The sequence below is a fragment of the Populus nigra genome, chromosome 3 (assembly GCF_951802175.1).
Source record: "Populus nigra chromosome 3, ddPopNigr1.1, whole genome shotgun sequence".
In the NCBI taxonomy this organism is placed as follows: domain Eukaryota; kingdom Viridiplantae; phylum Streptophyta; class Magnoliopsida; order Malpighiales; family Salicaceae; genus Populus; species Populus nigra.
The window spans coordinates 5,763,565-5,778,716 of NC_084854.1; the positions used below are offsets into that span (position 1 = coordinate 5,763,565).

The 15,152-nt window shown below is 35.0% G+C and overlaps 2 protein-coding genes across 3 annotated transcripts; one reads left to right on the top strand and one right to left on the bottom strand.

The window, feature by feature from the left end:
• Positions 1-333: 333 nt before the first annotated feature.
• Positions 334-4,199, top strand: LOC133687779 (uncharacterized protein At5g41620). The gene is made up of 3 exons (XM_062107096.1): positions 334-1,302; positions 1,988-2,110; positions 2,469-4,199. The coding sequence occupies exons 1-3, from the start codon at positions 847-849 to the stop codon at positions 3,891-3,893; spliced, it is 2,004 nt and encodes a 667-aa protein (XP_061963080.1). The 5' UTR covers positions 334-846; the 3' UTR covers positions 3,894-4,199.
• A 4,774-nt stretch (positions 4,200-8,973) lies between these two features.
• Positions 8,974-11,801, bottom strand: LOC133688958 (bifunctional nitrilase/nitrile hydratase NIT4B-like). 2 transcript variants are annotated; one of them, XM_062108627.1, is made up of 5 exons: positions 11,101-11,801; positions 10,817-10,987; positions 10,149-10,442; positions 9,671-9,940; positions 8,974-9,446 (listed from the first exon to the last, which is right to left on the bottom strand). In XM_062108627.1, the coding sequence occupies exons 1-5, from the start codon at positions 11,537-11,539 to the stop codon at positions 9,385-9,387; spliced, it is 1,236 nt and encodes a 411-aa protein (XP_061964611.1). In that variant the 5' UTR covers positions 11,540-11,801; the 3' UTR covers positions 8,974-9,384. The 2 variants fall into 2 exon arrangements, with proteins under 2 accessions (XP_061964611.1, XP_061964610.1); XM_062108626.1 differs by having other exon boundaries at positions 10,817-10,990.
• Positions 11,802-15,152: the final 3,351 nt, after the last annotated feature.

The following is a 15,152-nucleotide window of genomic DNA, read 5'->3' on the forward strand; positions in this document are numbered from 1 at the left end:
ACAAAAAAATATATAAAATATTTTTAAAATAAAAATACAAAAAAATCTACAAGCCGTTCTTTTGCTTTTAATACAAGTTTTCTAAGAGTCGTCTAATTGATGCAATAGCTTTTTATGAAAAAAATGAACATCAATTTTTTTTTTTTTTTTTGTAAAGAGCCATCACCTTTTCCATGAATACCCAAAATGAAAATAAATATGAAAATATGGGACCGAATACAAATAATTCTGAACTAGGGAGACTAACTTATTAATTTCCTAACAATACAAGGACTGAGTTTATAAATATAATTTCTCCTTCTCTTACGCTTTACAGTTGACACCATCACAAGGTAGCAAGCACACAGTCTGTATTGATCGAAATTCCAAAAGCACACGAGCAAGGGCCAAGGAGTAGTAAATAGTGCAAGTCATCAAAACAAAAAAAGAAAGCTCCCTCAAATCTCCCTTTTAGGGTTCTCTATTTAGTTTTTCCTCCTCAAATCTCTCTCTCACACACACACACACATTCCCTCACTCTCTCACATTTCCCAATTCAAATCTCTCTCAAAACTCCATTATACTCAATCATCATCTTTTTTTTTTCACCATTTAAAAAACTTTCAATTCACTCAATTTCAAATCTTTCTCATTATTATTAGCCAAATCCAAAGACCCATGAGCCAAAACAGCAAGTCATTGCTTATTCTACCTTTTTTAGCTCTCCAAATTCAAAAACTTGAACTTTTTTAGCTACCAATCACCAAATGAAGAGTAAAGCTCTTAACTTTTATTGATTCTTCAAATATTTTTCTTCCTGTTTACTGTGATTTTGTGAGTGGGATCTATAAGTGAGATAACTTGATAATGCCAAGGCAAAAAGGAAGTGCCACCATGGAGGAATTGCTGCCTGGTAAGATAAGGAAAAGAGTGTGTTCTTCATCGGCGTCATCGTCCTCGTCTATAATTCAAAACTACAGATTCAAGAGAGCAATTTTGGTGGGTAAGAGGGGTGGATCCAGTACACCAGTGCCCACATGGAAGCTGATGGGGAAGAGGACCCCATCGTCTACACTGAGGGCCTTGGAGTCCTCACCGAAGTCACTAAATGGAAAGGCAAAGCAGCAACAGGCGCCAGTGTCAGCGAGGAAGCTGGCTGCTACCCTTTGGGAGATGAATGAGATGCCATCGCCACAAATGAAGGAGGAAATAGTGGAGGAGAGGAGGTTGAGGAAAGAGGGTAGAGGTAGAGAGAGGAGACCGGTGCATTCAGGTTCTTTGCCTCCTCATTTGTCTGATCCTTCTCACAGTCCTGTTTCTGAGGTGGGTTTTTGTTTGATTTTATGTTCCTGTTTAGTTTTTTTTTTTCATGTTTTGTTGATAGGATGTTAGTGTAAACTTTTAATCTTGGTTTCTTGTTATATGTTGGTTTTAAACGATGTGAAAGAAGGGAAAATTGAAAATTGGATTGGTTGAGTTTTTTTTTAAGGTTCTGTTCAAGTGGAATTTGATTGTTGGTAAGGGAATTGGGGGAATTTGAAAAAGTTTGAACTTTGGAATCTGCAACCATGTGTTAGTTTGGTTTTTATAAGGTGAGTGGTGTTTGTATTAGTTGAGTATTGTGGGTCTCTCTAATTAATGTAAAGCCTTATGTTTGGTCTTAGCTGATTCAACATTTTCTTAATATAGCAATGATTGAAACTTCTTAGTTTGGAAAAAATTAGTTGGGTTGTGGATGATTATATGGATTTTAGAATGGGGATGGTGTTTTTCAGTAGATGACTTGATTTTTCAATCTTGCTTTTGTCAAATTTAAAGATTGCATGACTTTTTTTATTGTGAATTTATAATTTCAAATGTTTTTCTATACCATCTACATGTTGAGGAAACAACCGGAATTGATACTGGGATTTGAGGGCCCTAAGGTTGCTTCCTCTAAATCAAAGTTAATATTGCCATGTTAGTTTGCTTAACTGTGGTGCTGTTGTTTGAAATCATCTTTTTGTAGAGAATTGATCGATCTGGAACTGGCAGTTGCCATAGAAGAACATCATCGATTTCTCAGAAGCTTAGGCTTATGGACCAGAGTATTGGAGCATTTGATTCAGTTAGTAATGCCAGTTTAATGGAGGTACGCTTAATTAATAATGTCAGTCTTGTGAGATGTTATAATGTGTCCTGGAGAGCAAGAGCTTATACATTTACTGCCTCTTGGGGTCAGGAATTGGACACACCAATAGTTTGAATTGGAATCTTGAGATTTTTAATTTTCTATGTTGGACAAATAATTTATCCATGCCATCTTTTATGAATCTGATGACGAGTTATATCATATACTCTTCAAAAAATTGATGAGAATTATTGTAGTTTTCCTTTTTAAACCGAACTTAAGACGATCAATTTATCATTAATCTTCCCATGCACCGTACAGTTTTAAAAGGTACTTGTATTAAAACACAACAGTAATTTTTGTTTCTCTTATGATGCAGATTGAGACTCGTTCCCGAGCCCAAACTCCTAGTGGATCTACTGTTGGAGTTAAACCTCGTCTGAAGGATGTTAGTAATGCTTTGACTACATCAAAGGAACTACTTAAAATTATCAACCGTGTATGGGGTAATGAAGACAGGCCTTCATCAAGCCTGTCTCTCATCTCAGCCTTGCATGCTGAGCTTGAGAGGGCACGTTTGCAGGTCAATCACTTTATTCAAGAACAGTGCTCAGACCAGAATGAGATAAACTATCTAATGAAGTGCTTTGCTGAAGAAAAGGCAGCATGGAAAAACAAAGAGCAGAAAGTGGTTGAGGCTGCTATTGAGTCCATTGCAGGAGAACTTGATGTAGAGAAGAAGCTGAGAAGACGATTTGAAAGCTTGAACAAGAAGCTGGGGAAGGAACTGGCCGAGACAAAGGCATCTCTATTGAAGGCAGTGAAAGAACTTGAGAGTGAGAAGAGAGCAAGAGTTGTAATGCAGAAGGTATGTGACGAACTAGCCAGGGATATTGGTGACGATAAAGCTGAAGTTGAAGAACTGAAGAGGGAATCTGCAAAACTTTGTGAAGAGGTTGAGAAGGAAAGGGAGATGATGCAGTTAGCTGACGTGTTACGTGAGGAGAGAGTCCACATGAAACTTTCAGAAGCTAAATATCAGCTTGAGGAGAAAAATGCAGCTGTTGATAAACTTCAGAACCAGCTTGAAGCTTTTCTAGGAACCAAAAGAACTAAAGAAAAAGGGCGTAGTTCTTCTAATTATATGAATGATGAAGAGATAGCTGCTTACCTAAGTAAAAATCGTTTTGTTTCTCATCAAAGTGAAATAAACGAGGAGGATGGAGAAGTAGATGATGGGGTAATATGCGAGGAAGGCTCTGCTGAAAGTGATCTTCATTCCATAGAATTGAATATGGATAACAATAACAAAAGCTACAAGTGGACAACATATCCTTCTGGAACTCCCCGCGATGTGAGAAAGGCAGCAAATGATGAAGAAGACATCAAAGGGAGGAAATCTACCTCAAGCAAATTACCCCGGAGAAGCACTTCTCTGCAAAGAAGCATATCGGATGGAGTGGAATGGGACACCCGAAATGAGAGGGTCCCATTTGCAGGAGACGGGATAGATTGGGGGAGATTTTCCGGACTGGAGTGGCAAGGGCAAGGAAAAGTTTACGGAGATGAAATGCATGGGCATCAATCAGTGAAGGGTCTTAGGGACTACTTATTGTCTGTTTCTAGGTTAGATTCTCCAAGAGGGTATGCTAGTCCTATGCGACAAGCGGGGCAGCTGCGGTCCTCACTAGACCCAAGCAATCTAGCGCAAGAGAGACCACCTGTGATACCAGGGAATGTTTCTAAGTCAAGGCTGTCAGAGGCCAAAGCTGAAGGAATGAATTTAAGAAAATCAAAATGGTGAGAAATCCAGGTAGTTTTTAGGCAAGGCTGGTTAGATGCCTAATGCTAGAAGAACTAGGCAGTGAGAACTGAGAAGTTATCCCCTGGTCGCCATTCTAGAATTACTGAAGTTGCTGCAATCGTTGTTCAACATTCACCGAACTTTTGTCAATTTGTAAGAATGCTCGTGCCCATAGAGTTCTTGTAGGAAAAAAAAAAAGGGTTGTCATTCGGCCAAATGACTCGTGTACAAAAACTTCTGGCATTACTTCCCTCGACATGCCAGAAGCATCAAATATAATTTCTGATATGTAACCTTTGTTTTTTCTTTTCCTCTCCGGCAGCGTCTTCCCTTTTTTATTTTAAGGGTTAATTACCAAAAAAGCCTCATATGTAGTTTTGACGAGTGTGTAAGCACAAATAACAGGACAATGGCAAGACAAAACATATTAATTATCGAAATAGGGTAGTATTATGGTCTTCCTTTTTAAAAGGTTGACATCTAAATTAGGAAATGGTTCTTTTTCATCAATCTTAATATTTAGTTTCCTAAACTAAATAAATAAAATAAAATCATCATAAAAGAAAATATTTTCATAAACTAAATAGAAAATAGTAATAACCTAGTAAATGATAATTTTCCCAATAAAAGTCTTTATGTATCGTTCTTCTTGGATTAAAAAGAATTTATCTTCGAGTTTTGATCATTATGCTGCTATTGTTGTTTATCATTTAAAACAATGTTGGTGTCTTTGTGTTTTATTGACTTGTCCTACTCAAGGTCATATAAAGTAGGCTAATAATCCATTCCCAAAACACCTTTAATCTTGACAAAATCAATACTAATTGTTAATAACGTGTTTCACATTATATCTTTACTCATATTATTTGGACCCCCCCCCCCCACCTTTCTTTCTTTTTTTTTCTTCCTTCTCCTTATTTCCCTTCTCTATAATTTTGGATAAAAACAATAGGGGTAAGTTCCATAAGTAATATATTGGTTTTCTTTTCTAGCAACAGGCATGTCGTAATATCATCTCTTAAATATTTATCCTTACTTTCAACAACCACCTCCTCTCTTCTATGTACCAATATTATATGCTTATTTTTTATACTAAGGGTATATGTATCATGTTACCCGTCATGTACAACATTCATTTTATATTGTCATAACCTGCTAAATAGTAGATGACATGTATTCATATACACCATATCACACCAAACATTATCAAAACATCTCTTGCTTATAGAAAACAAAACGAGAGACAACGCCTATCCACAATTACCTCAATATCTTTATGCAACCAAATTAGCTTGCGGGGCCTAGGGTGGCTTTTATTTTTTAGTTGGAACTTTTTTACTGCTTCCGAGGACACCATATTCTCACAATTACCACCGTCCATTATTAAGTTGCAGACCTTATCTTTTATGGTGAATGTCGAGTGGAAAATGTTAGTGCGTTGCCAATCTTCATCTGAATCACATTGGGGAGTCAACAAGCTCATTTGGATAACTAGGTTAGCACCACCATTTCCATACAAATTCAACTCTCTATTATATGAGTTGTCATAAACAAGATCATCCACAAGTTTCTCTATCAATAAATTTTTACCTGGATAACTTTTTGATTTGCTACACTCATTAACTCGATGCCTTAATTTGCCATATTTGTAACAACAAATTGGGAAAGTTTAACTAGAACCCTGACCTATACTTTGACTTGTTGCTTGTGAAGTTTGCTAAGTAGGTCTGGCTTGGAGGGTGGTTGGCCATTGTTAATGTTGTGCCCTTCTTTATTGTACTAATTTGCATAGAAATTTCTATAAATTGCCCGAGCAATTTGTTGTTTTTCAATTGTCGAAGCCCTCTGATAAGCCTCTGAAATTGTCTTCGAAACCTGCAAGCACAACATATCCTGGATAAACCGCCAAATCTTGCCATAAAATGCTCTTCCATTTCTACCAAATTATTCCCGGCCACTAATTGATAAAACTTGTCAGTTTAATCACTAATAGATTTACCTTATTGTCTCAAGTCTTTGGTGCATGATTTACGTATAACAAAAAGGAAAGAAGTGCTCATTCATCTTTTATATATATATATATATATATATATATATATATATATATATATATATATAGTAATTAATTCTCAATTTTTCTCACCTCTCTCATGACCTTTTTAACTTATATCCCACTAGGTAGAAGCTCCAATCCTTCAATTTGATCGCAATTAGTTTCACCATCATACGTCTTAAAACCTCATTATACTTTAAAATTCATTCAACTTCATTCAACCAATCGATAAACTTATCTACTTGTAAAGTTCTTGTAAAATCAGGAAACCTAATTCGAAATTTAAAATCTCCATGATACTTTTCCTTATCGAGAGGTTGCCTCCTTTATATTTGCCTTTAAAATAAGTTTTATGTACACTAGTTGGAGACCCTTAGTCAGTCTCTTCTTCCTCCTGTTAGAGCCAACCACCAAGTAAGCTTCACAATCTACCTCAGATACCAGTTAACTCGAACAAAAGCAATACAAGAAAGACATCAAGCAGAAGAACATAAAACTATGCTAAAAAGGGATCACATAGAAATCCTAATTTAAAATTTCGTTACTGAATATTTTATGTTTTGGTGGTCTACCTTTCTCAAAGGTTTACAACTCTTTAAATAAACCTAAAAACTCACATAAACCAACAAGAAAACCCCAAAAATAAAAAAATGTAATAAAAATCCTAAAAAAAACTAGGAAAAATATCATACGTAAAGTTGGAAAAATAATAAAGGATTTTAATCCCAATAGAAAAATAATTCTAAATCAATTAGAAAAATATAACAAATCTTGAACAATAAATTTTAAGCATTATAGAAAGACCTTTTCGATCTCCAATTAATGTGAAATTTTAATTATATAAGAACAGACACTCTAGAATCTCTTAGAAAATTCTCAATCTGATCCAATAGTCATATACAAAATTATTTTCAATAACATAAAATTATGCATTAGAAAAAGATCTTTTGCATCAGTCTCTCTAGGCCAAAAAGAACTCATCCTCATGTTCAAATTGCTTTGACCTTGATCTCGTGGAGGTCCAATCAAGACTCTCTAGCCCTTTTTATGTATTCGCTTTAAGTGTATAACATTTTTAGACATCAACTTTAGTCTCCTTATCTTAAAGCTTGAAGAAGAAATAACAATTGACAAATTATTTCTCTTCCATTGGCTTCTTGAATAATAAATTGCACACCTTAAATTTGCTTCATGAATGTTTATTGTGTCCATATAACCCTTGAATACATCTACCTTTGAGATAATAGTCCATGTTTTCTTTGCACTCAACTTCTATCTTATTAACAAGAACTTCATCAATGATATCATCACTACCATTAGTATCGTTATTTATGATATCATCATCAACACTATCATCATCAAAATAAATATCATAAATTGATGGAGAACACCAATCCTTTGCTCATGCCTTTGAAACAAACTAGAAAAAATAAAATTATCAATCTCAATATTTATTTTCCTAAAATAAATAGAAAAAAATAAAATAACCATAAAAGAAAATATTTTCCTAAACTAAATAATAACTAAGAAAAATAATTTTTCCCTAAAAGTCTTTATGCATTAAGTTTACTCATTTTTTCAGTAAAGTAAAGTTTGATATTTAAAAGAATGCAGGTAAACTAAAAACAATAAGTAATTATGTTTTTTTAATGAGTATCTTTACTTGTATCTAAAACTATATTAGCCTATATGAGAACTTGCCTTTGGAAAAGATCGACATGAAATTTGGATGACATCAGCTTGAATTATATTCCATGTTGTTGCTATAATTTTGTACTATAGTTATGAAACCTGGTCCGACGGGTTGACCTGGAATCAAGATGACTTGAGACCTTAGCCAGGTTTCAAACCATTTAATCCGAAGATACAATTGGCCTAGTCAAACCTAAATAACTTGTTGAGTCAATTCAAAATCCAGGTGACCTAGTCTAATCCAGTTGAGATCTATTTTTTTTAATAAACCTTAAAAATATAAAATTAATTTATGAGTATTTAGCCTCTTATTTTTTCATAGTCTACATTCACATGGATTGAATCTTAACTTTTTTATGTGAGGTAACTATACTATATTTCATGTATCAAAATTTTTTGTAGCCCACATTCACATGTTTTGTTTTTTAATTTTTTGATGTGAAATAACTATATATAGTTTACATCCACATTGTTTTTTAACTTTTCAACATGGAAAATTATAACCCACATCCAAATGAATCATTTAACTTTTCAATATAGAATAATTACATCTAGCTTACATTTGTTTTTTAATGTGAGATAACTATACTACACTCATGTCTTATATTTTTTTTTTTAACCTACATCTACCTGAATTATTTTTTAACTTTTTAATGTAGAATAACTATATTATACTTCATATCTTATATTTTTTTTTCATATAGTCCACATCCATATCAACATGCATTGTTTTGAAATTTTTCTCGTAAAATATTAAAACCTTAAATATAATTTTTTTAATTTTTCAAATTAATCAATTCATGATCTATTCCGTCCATTTAACCGTACCAACCTCCAAACCATGATTAATAACACTAAACTTTGCACTAGGATAGCGTGAATTCACTCTTTTATCTCTTTTTAACGCGGTTATTTTGCGTCAAATCAGCCCAAGAGTGGCGAGTTTAGTTAAATTTGGAGGCAGACAAATGGCCAAGTAATCATGGAATTCGGTTATGAGACTGAAAAAGCACCAAGCCAGCAACAGGATGGGTGCAGTCCAGGAAATCACGCTTCAGGCACGCCTCTCCCAGACACCTTTCTTTGTGTCCCCATGGAATTCATCATGGATCAACTCTTTCTAGATCCAGCTGTTTGGTAATTTTCCATTACATACACTCTTAGGTTCAACATTGCTGTAACAGTCAACAACATGTGTCTTTGAGCAAAAAAGAGAAACGCTAGTGACATTTGTGCATGCCACATCTCTCGCATCCCATCATAGCCATGAATGTAGCACAAGAACAATGGATGGGTCCGGTGTCTTAAATCAAAATGCATAGACTGTTACTAGCATTCCTCAAGCAAGAGAATTCATTGATAATCTAGATTTTGCAACAGTATCAAAAGCATTCGAATTAGTTTCAGCTACTCTATGTTACACCGGGTTTGGCCAAATCTTACAATCTAATTTAACCTCGGACCTACTGTCCACATCAAAATTGCCCAGAATGGCTATTATAAAAGCACACTCAGTTTCTCTGAACCTAGTTATTTAGGCCAGCAGACAAGTCTTGCCCTGCACTTTGTACCCATGGAAACTGGAGAAAACTGATGATAAACAAATTCTAGGCATTCCCATTAGTAGACTAGAAGAGGTTATTCTAGAACTAACATGTTCTACACAGCTAAGTTGCTCTGAAAGCTCTCCAGGAGCTTTAGTTTTCATTTCTGTCGCAGACAAAAAGGGATTGGATCCATTTGCAGTCACCCCGACATGGTTCTAATTCCGCCATATTGTGTCTTTGCTAGAATGATATCTCCAAGGTCTGAGATAGTGGATTGAAAATAATGATTAGAGAGTTTCATAAAATATGGCAAGAAAGAGAAGATGATGTTTTGGCTAATCTGTTCAAAAATAAAATCAGGTCTAACACATGTTACAGGAATAGAGGTGCTAACTTCGTATACATTTTGGGACCAATTATGTAGATGAATACTAAATGAAATGAACGGATCAGCAGATTAATCAATAAAAGAAATGAATTGATACCTAGATCAGCTGAGATAAGACATTCTCCATGGTAACTAGGACCAGCCAAGATGGTCCCTGATGGTGAAATGATAACACTACCTCCAGCGCATGTGATGGCATCTAATGATGCATCACCATTTGAATCTCCAGGTAGAAATGGATAATCTCTCCTCCTGCAAAATTGATTTGCAGAAAGAACAAAGCAACCACCTTCGAGGGCAATATGGATCATGGATGCTTTCCATATTTCCCCTGCATCAGCCGTAGGCGCACAATATATTTCTACACCTATATTTATGGTACAAAACAGACTTAATGAAAGATTGGAGAGCTCCATTTTGCAGGAGAACATCTCTGATGGGGAAAAGGCATAAAAGGGTAATTGAAACTGCAGATTGTAGAATGCGATTTGCCAACTTTGTAATGCTGAAAGACATGGGAACTTCAATGTTAAAAAACAGAACTTCTTTTAAAGTAACAAGGAGAAGAGTTGTACCTTTATCATATAACTCTGTTCTTAGAAGTGGCCATTTATTGTCCCAACAGGTAAGGCCACCAATTTTCCCAATCGAGGTCTCATATATTGGCAATGTTGATTTCCCTCCAGAATACCACACTGCACTCTCTGATGCCACTAGTGTTATCTTGCGATGCTGTCCGAGATGCTGTCCCTGGGAATCAAAGAACAGCATTGTACTGTAGAGATAAAACCCAGCTCTCTCCACCACTCCCATTACTAAATGTACTTTATATTTACCAGCAATTTTCGCAAGTCTCTCAACTTCAGGACCTGCAAATTCACGTGTCCAAACCAAAATGAGCTACAATACACATAACGAAGTAATAGAATTATAAGATCAAAACTCAGAAGCATGGCTATTTATTAGGTCAGCTTGTTTTCAGCTCCAGCAGCTGCCTCTATTCAGCATTCTAAAAATTCAAATCGCAATGAAATGATCAACAATCTACAGATTCAATGCACCCATTTTTATTTCCATTTCTGCTGATGTTAAGCCATGTCAATTTCTGGAGCACTTGTTTCTTACAACTAAGTTCCTTTTCTGCTACAAAAAGTTCTTAGCTGGCAGATGAAGGAGTAAGGCATAGATTGGGCCAAGTTACAGAAAGCGAAATGCCACATAAGCGATCAAAAGGGGCTCTCACCAGGCACATCAATAGCTGAGGCATAGTACCTCTGCAAACCATCATCTCCTTCAGTTGGATTTGTAGCATCAAACCTCACACTCCTAGGATAACCACCAACAAAAGCTTCTGGAAACACAACTAGTTGTGACCCATATGCTGCTGCACCAGCAATCAATCTCTCTGCTTTATCTGCTTAACAAGAAAAAAAAAAGACTAACAGAAAAAAAAAATATAGAAGAAAACCCATTCTTTATCAGATTAGAAAACGAAAGGAAAAAGGAAAAAGACACAACTCCAAGTACCCAATGTTGCCGGAGTGTCAAAAACCACCGTCGAAGCCTGAACCACCGTGGCTCTCACCGGAGACCTCTCTGCCGGGGCGGTAGCCGGAAAATCAGAAACAGGCGTATCACCATCTGCCCTCGCCATGCAAGCGGGTTTTGGAATTGGGTCATGATCAACGGAGTCCGTTTTGCGACTGGGGCAAGTCTTAGACGATTTAGTCTTAGTGGGTGGTTCGGGGGCGGGAATGAGATCAGGCCGGGCGTGGTGGACGAGCCAGTGAATGGCTGCACCGCAGGATCCGAGACCCAGTTCACCTCTGAGGCGGTAAATGGCAGTGCTACACATGGCAGGGACCATGATGTGGGCCTTTTCGGCCGGTGATTGTGCTACGATGAGAGGACGATGTCCTCTCTTCTTTACTTTCTTAGCCTCCGCATTTTTTGTTGATTCCTCCATTAAAGACAGACAAGTTTTACTTGAGCAGTACACTTTTCACTATTGCCTCTTGAGTGAGTGAGGTTGTTGGCAGCACTTGGCGTTATGAACTATGTAGGAATAGGACGCTCGTACAAATGCTGTCTGTCTGCTGGAAATCTGGTTTCATGCTTGTCCATACCGTTGTGTTTCAGCATCAGCATTGTGCTAGTAAATAAAACATTGATATTTTGACCATGTTAGAACATCGATACCATCAATAGCCGATGCTCAAACAAATGTTTTATAAACAACGGATGCTAAAACATCCAGTAACAACTCTTTTTTTTTTGGTATAAGTAGTTTGATTATAGATTATGGATTGAATAAATTAAATTATCTAAAGGTGACTGGACATTATCATTTGTACTTAAGAATATGATGTGCATTCTATGTTGAGAAAGATGCATGTTTATAGTAAGTTTAATTGTGAGATTACACTTGTTGTTTATGGTTTTAATGGCAGTCAAAGGGGTTTGTAGCCACTGGAATCAGAGAGCCAACATGATCTTTAGTTTGCGACAACAATTTCGAGGGTTCACCCAGAAAGATCGTAAGTATTGGTTTTTCAGTTGGTAATCTATTGTAACATGTATTAAAACGAATTAGTGTTTTACTATCGATTCCACGATGTAATCCACTTGTTGTTTATGGTTTTAACTTTTTGTTTTTTTATGCATTTCAGATTTTTTTTTGTTTTTTTTAATAATTTTTTTGTTTAATTTAGTTTTTTAATGTTAATTTTTTTATTTAGTTATCAAACTTTCATTATACGAATTTCGGGTTTAACAGGTTAGCCTGATTTGATGAGTTAACCCGGAATTTTTTTTTAATTAATTTTTTTTGTTTACTTTAGTTTGTTAATGTTAAATTTCTTTTTATTTAGTTATCAGATTTTCATGACACATATCTCAGGTTTGACGGGTTAACCCGTTAATTTTTTTGTTTTTTTTCTTTTAATAATTTTTTTATTTAATTTAGTTTGTTAATGTTAATTTTTTTATTTAGTTATCATACTTTCATGACACAGATCCCGGGTTTAACGGGTTAACTAGGTTTGACGAGTAAACCCATATTTTTTTCTTTTTAATTAATTTTTTTTCGTTTAGTTTAATTTGTTAATGTTAAATTTTTTTGTACTCAGTTATCAAACTTTCATGACACAGATCCTGGGTTTAACGGGTTAGCCCAGTTAATTCTGGGTTAACCCGTTAATGTTTTTTTTCCTATTTAGTTATCAAAATTTCATGACACGAATCTCAGGTTTGACAGGTTAACCCGTTAATTTTTTTTCTTGTTTAGTTATCAAAGTTTCACGACACAAATCTCAGGTTTGACGGGTTAACCTGTTAACCCTGGTTTAACGGGCTAACCAGGTTTGACGAGTTAACCCATATTTTTTTTATTTTTAATTAATTTTTTTTTTAGTTTAGTTTGTTAATGTTATATTTTTTTGTATTTAGTTATCAAACTTTCATGACACGGATTCCGGGTTTGACCGGTTAGCCCAGTTAATTCTGGGTTAACCCGTTAATGTTTTTTTTCCTATTTAGTTATCAAAATTTCACGACACGAATCTCAGGTTTGACGGTTTAACTCGTTAATTTTTTTTTCCTGTTTAGTTATCAAAGTTTCACGACATAAATCTCATGTTTGATGGGTTAACCTGGTTTGAAGGGTTAACCTGTTAACCCGGGTTTAACGGGCTAACCAGGTTTGACGAATTAACCCATAATTTTTTTTCTTTTTAATTAATTTTTTTTGTTTAGTTTAGTTTGTTAATGTTACATTTTTTTGTATTTAGTTATCAAACTTTCATGACACGGATTCCGGGTTTGACCGGTTAGCCCAGTTAATTCTGGGTTAACCCGTTAATGTTTTTTTTCCTATTTAGTTATCAAAGTTTCACAACACAAATCTCAGGTTTGACGGGTTAACCTGGTTTAAAGGGTTAACCCAGTTAATTCATATTTGTTTTTCTTTTTCTTCATTCTTCCTGTTAGTTTTTTTCTTTTTAATTAATCCATTTAATTATCATACTTTTATGACACGAACTTGCAGTCAAACCCACATCCAAAGCTATTGGGTCTGGTATTGTAGCCAAACCCACTTAAACCTGGGTCATGCAAGTTTAATGTTATTAATAATATTATAAATATTGCTCTTGGGTCAGGTGTTGCAGTCAAATCCAAGATTTTTGGGTATAACTATGCAAAAAGACCTAACACTCTTAGATCTTAGCCTTTTTTGATTTTTTTTATATAAAAAAATTAACCCGCGGCATCGCGCGGGTTAATGTAACTAGTTACGACTACTTGTGCTCAGGCATTGTAATTGGAATCCTGCTGATATCATGTATATCTGACGTGTAACAGATTCTCTACATCAATATCAAGTATTGTGCTCAGATTTGGCTCTAGTTTAGGAAAAAATGGAGGGTTTTTTTTTAGCACATTAATTTTTTTTTGAAAAAATAACGGTTTATAAAATATTTAGAAAAATAGTACACTCATAAAAGAAAAAAAAGAAATAAAGACCTTGTAGCACACTAAAACTTAAATGATAATTTCACCAATATTATTAAAAAAGATCTCAATAAGATGAATCCAATAACATTAATAAATATCATTAACGATGACCAGAGTGGGTCACACAAGCCGTTTAAAGGTGGTGGATGACTCCCTTACCTTTAAGCAGTTTGTGTGGTTCATTCCGATCACTATTGGTGATCTTCTTAGATGTTGTTGGATTCGTTTTCTCAGGATTGTTTTTACGGTACTGATGATGTTGTCATTGGAGTTTCAGTGTGCTTCCAAAATCTTTTTTTTTTCTTTTTTTTCTCATCTCTCATCCCTTCGTATTGTAATTCGTGAGGAGAGAAGGGAGGGAGGGAGAGAGAGAGAGAGATCAATCCTGAAAGCACAACGAAACTTTAATGACAACACTATTAGTACAGTCAGAAAGATCTCGACAAAAAAAATTCAACATACCAAAGAAGATCACCAATGATGATCATAGTAGGTCACACAAGCCATTCAAAAGCGGCACAAGTGGCTTACTTGTCTTTGAGAAACTCGTGAGGCCTACTCCGATCACTGTTGATGACATTTTTTAGTTTTATTGGATTCGTATCATTAAGATCCTTCTGATGATATCAATGATGTTGTCATCGGAGTTTTAGTGTGACTCTGAAATCTATTTTTTTCTTTCTTTTCTCTTTTTTTTTTAATTGTGATTTGTATCATAGTGACATATGCACCATTTGTGACTCGCAAAACTATGATATTTATCTAAATATTTTTTGAAATATGATATTTTACCAATCTTTTTTATAGTGTTAATGCAAAAAAAAAAATGATTAATGGACTCTTTTTTAAGCCATTTGACTTCTTAGTTCTTATCAACCAACATGCTATAAAATTGTATATGGATTGGATTTAGAGCCCCTTTTTTTTTAAAAAAAAAAGAAGCAAGCAAATACAAAAATACATGCATCATGTATTAGCCTTGTAAGGAAATTACTCCCATGTAGGCTACCAGGAAGAAGGAAATAAGACAAAAAGATGGTTAGCATGGTTTTTTTTTCTTTTTAGAT

Coding starts and splice junctions, on each gene's coding strand:
- LOC133687779 (XM_062107096.1), top strand. CDS start 847: ATGCCAAGGCAAAAAGGAAGTGCCACCATGGAGGAATTGCTGCCTGGT. Junction 1,303..1,987: donor CTCACAGTCCTGTTTCTGAG/GTGGGTTTTTGT, acceptor ATCTTTTTGTAG/AGAATTGATCGATCTGGAAC. Junction 2,111..2,468: donor GTAATGCCAGTTTAATGGAG/GTACGCTTAATT, acceptor CTTATGATGCAG/ATTGAGACTCGTTCCCGAGC.
- LOC133688958 (XM_062108626.1), bottom strand. CDS start 11,539: ATGGAGGAATCAACAAAAAATGCGGAGGCTAAGAAAGTAAAGAAGAGA. Junction 10,991..11,100: donor TGACACTCCGGCAACATTGG/GTACTTGGAGTT, acceptor TTTCTTGTTAAG/CAGATAAAGCAGAGAGATTG. Junction 9,941..10,148: donor AACAGAGTTATATGATAAAG/GTACAACTCTTC, acceptor CCATAAATATAG/GTGTAGAAATATATTGTGCG.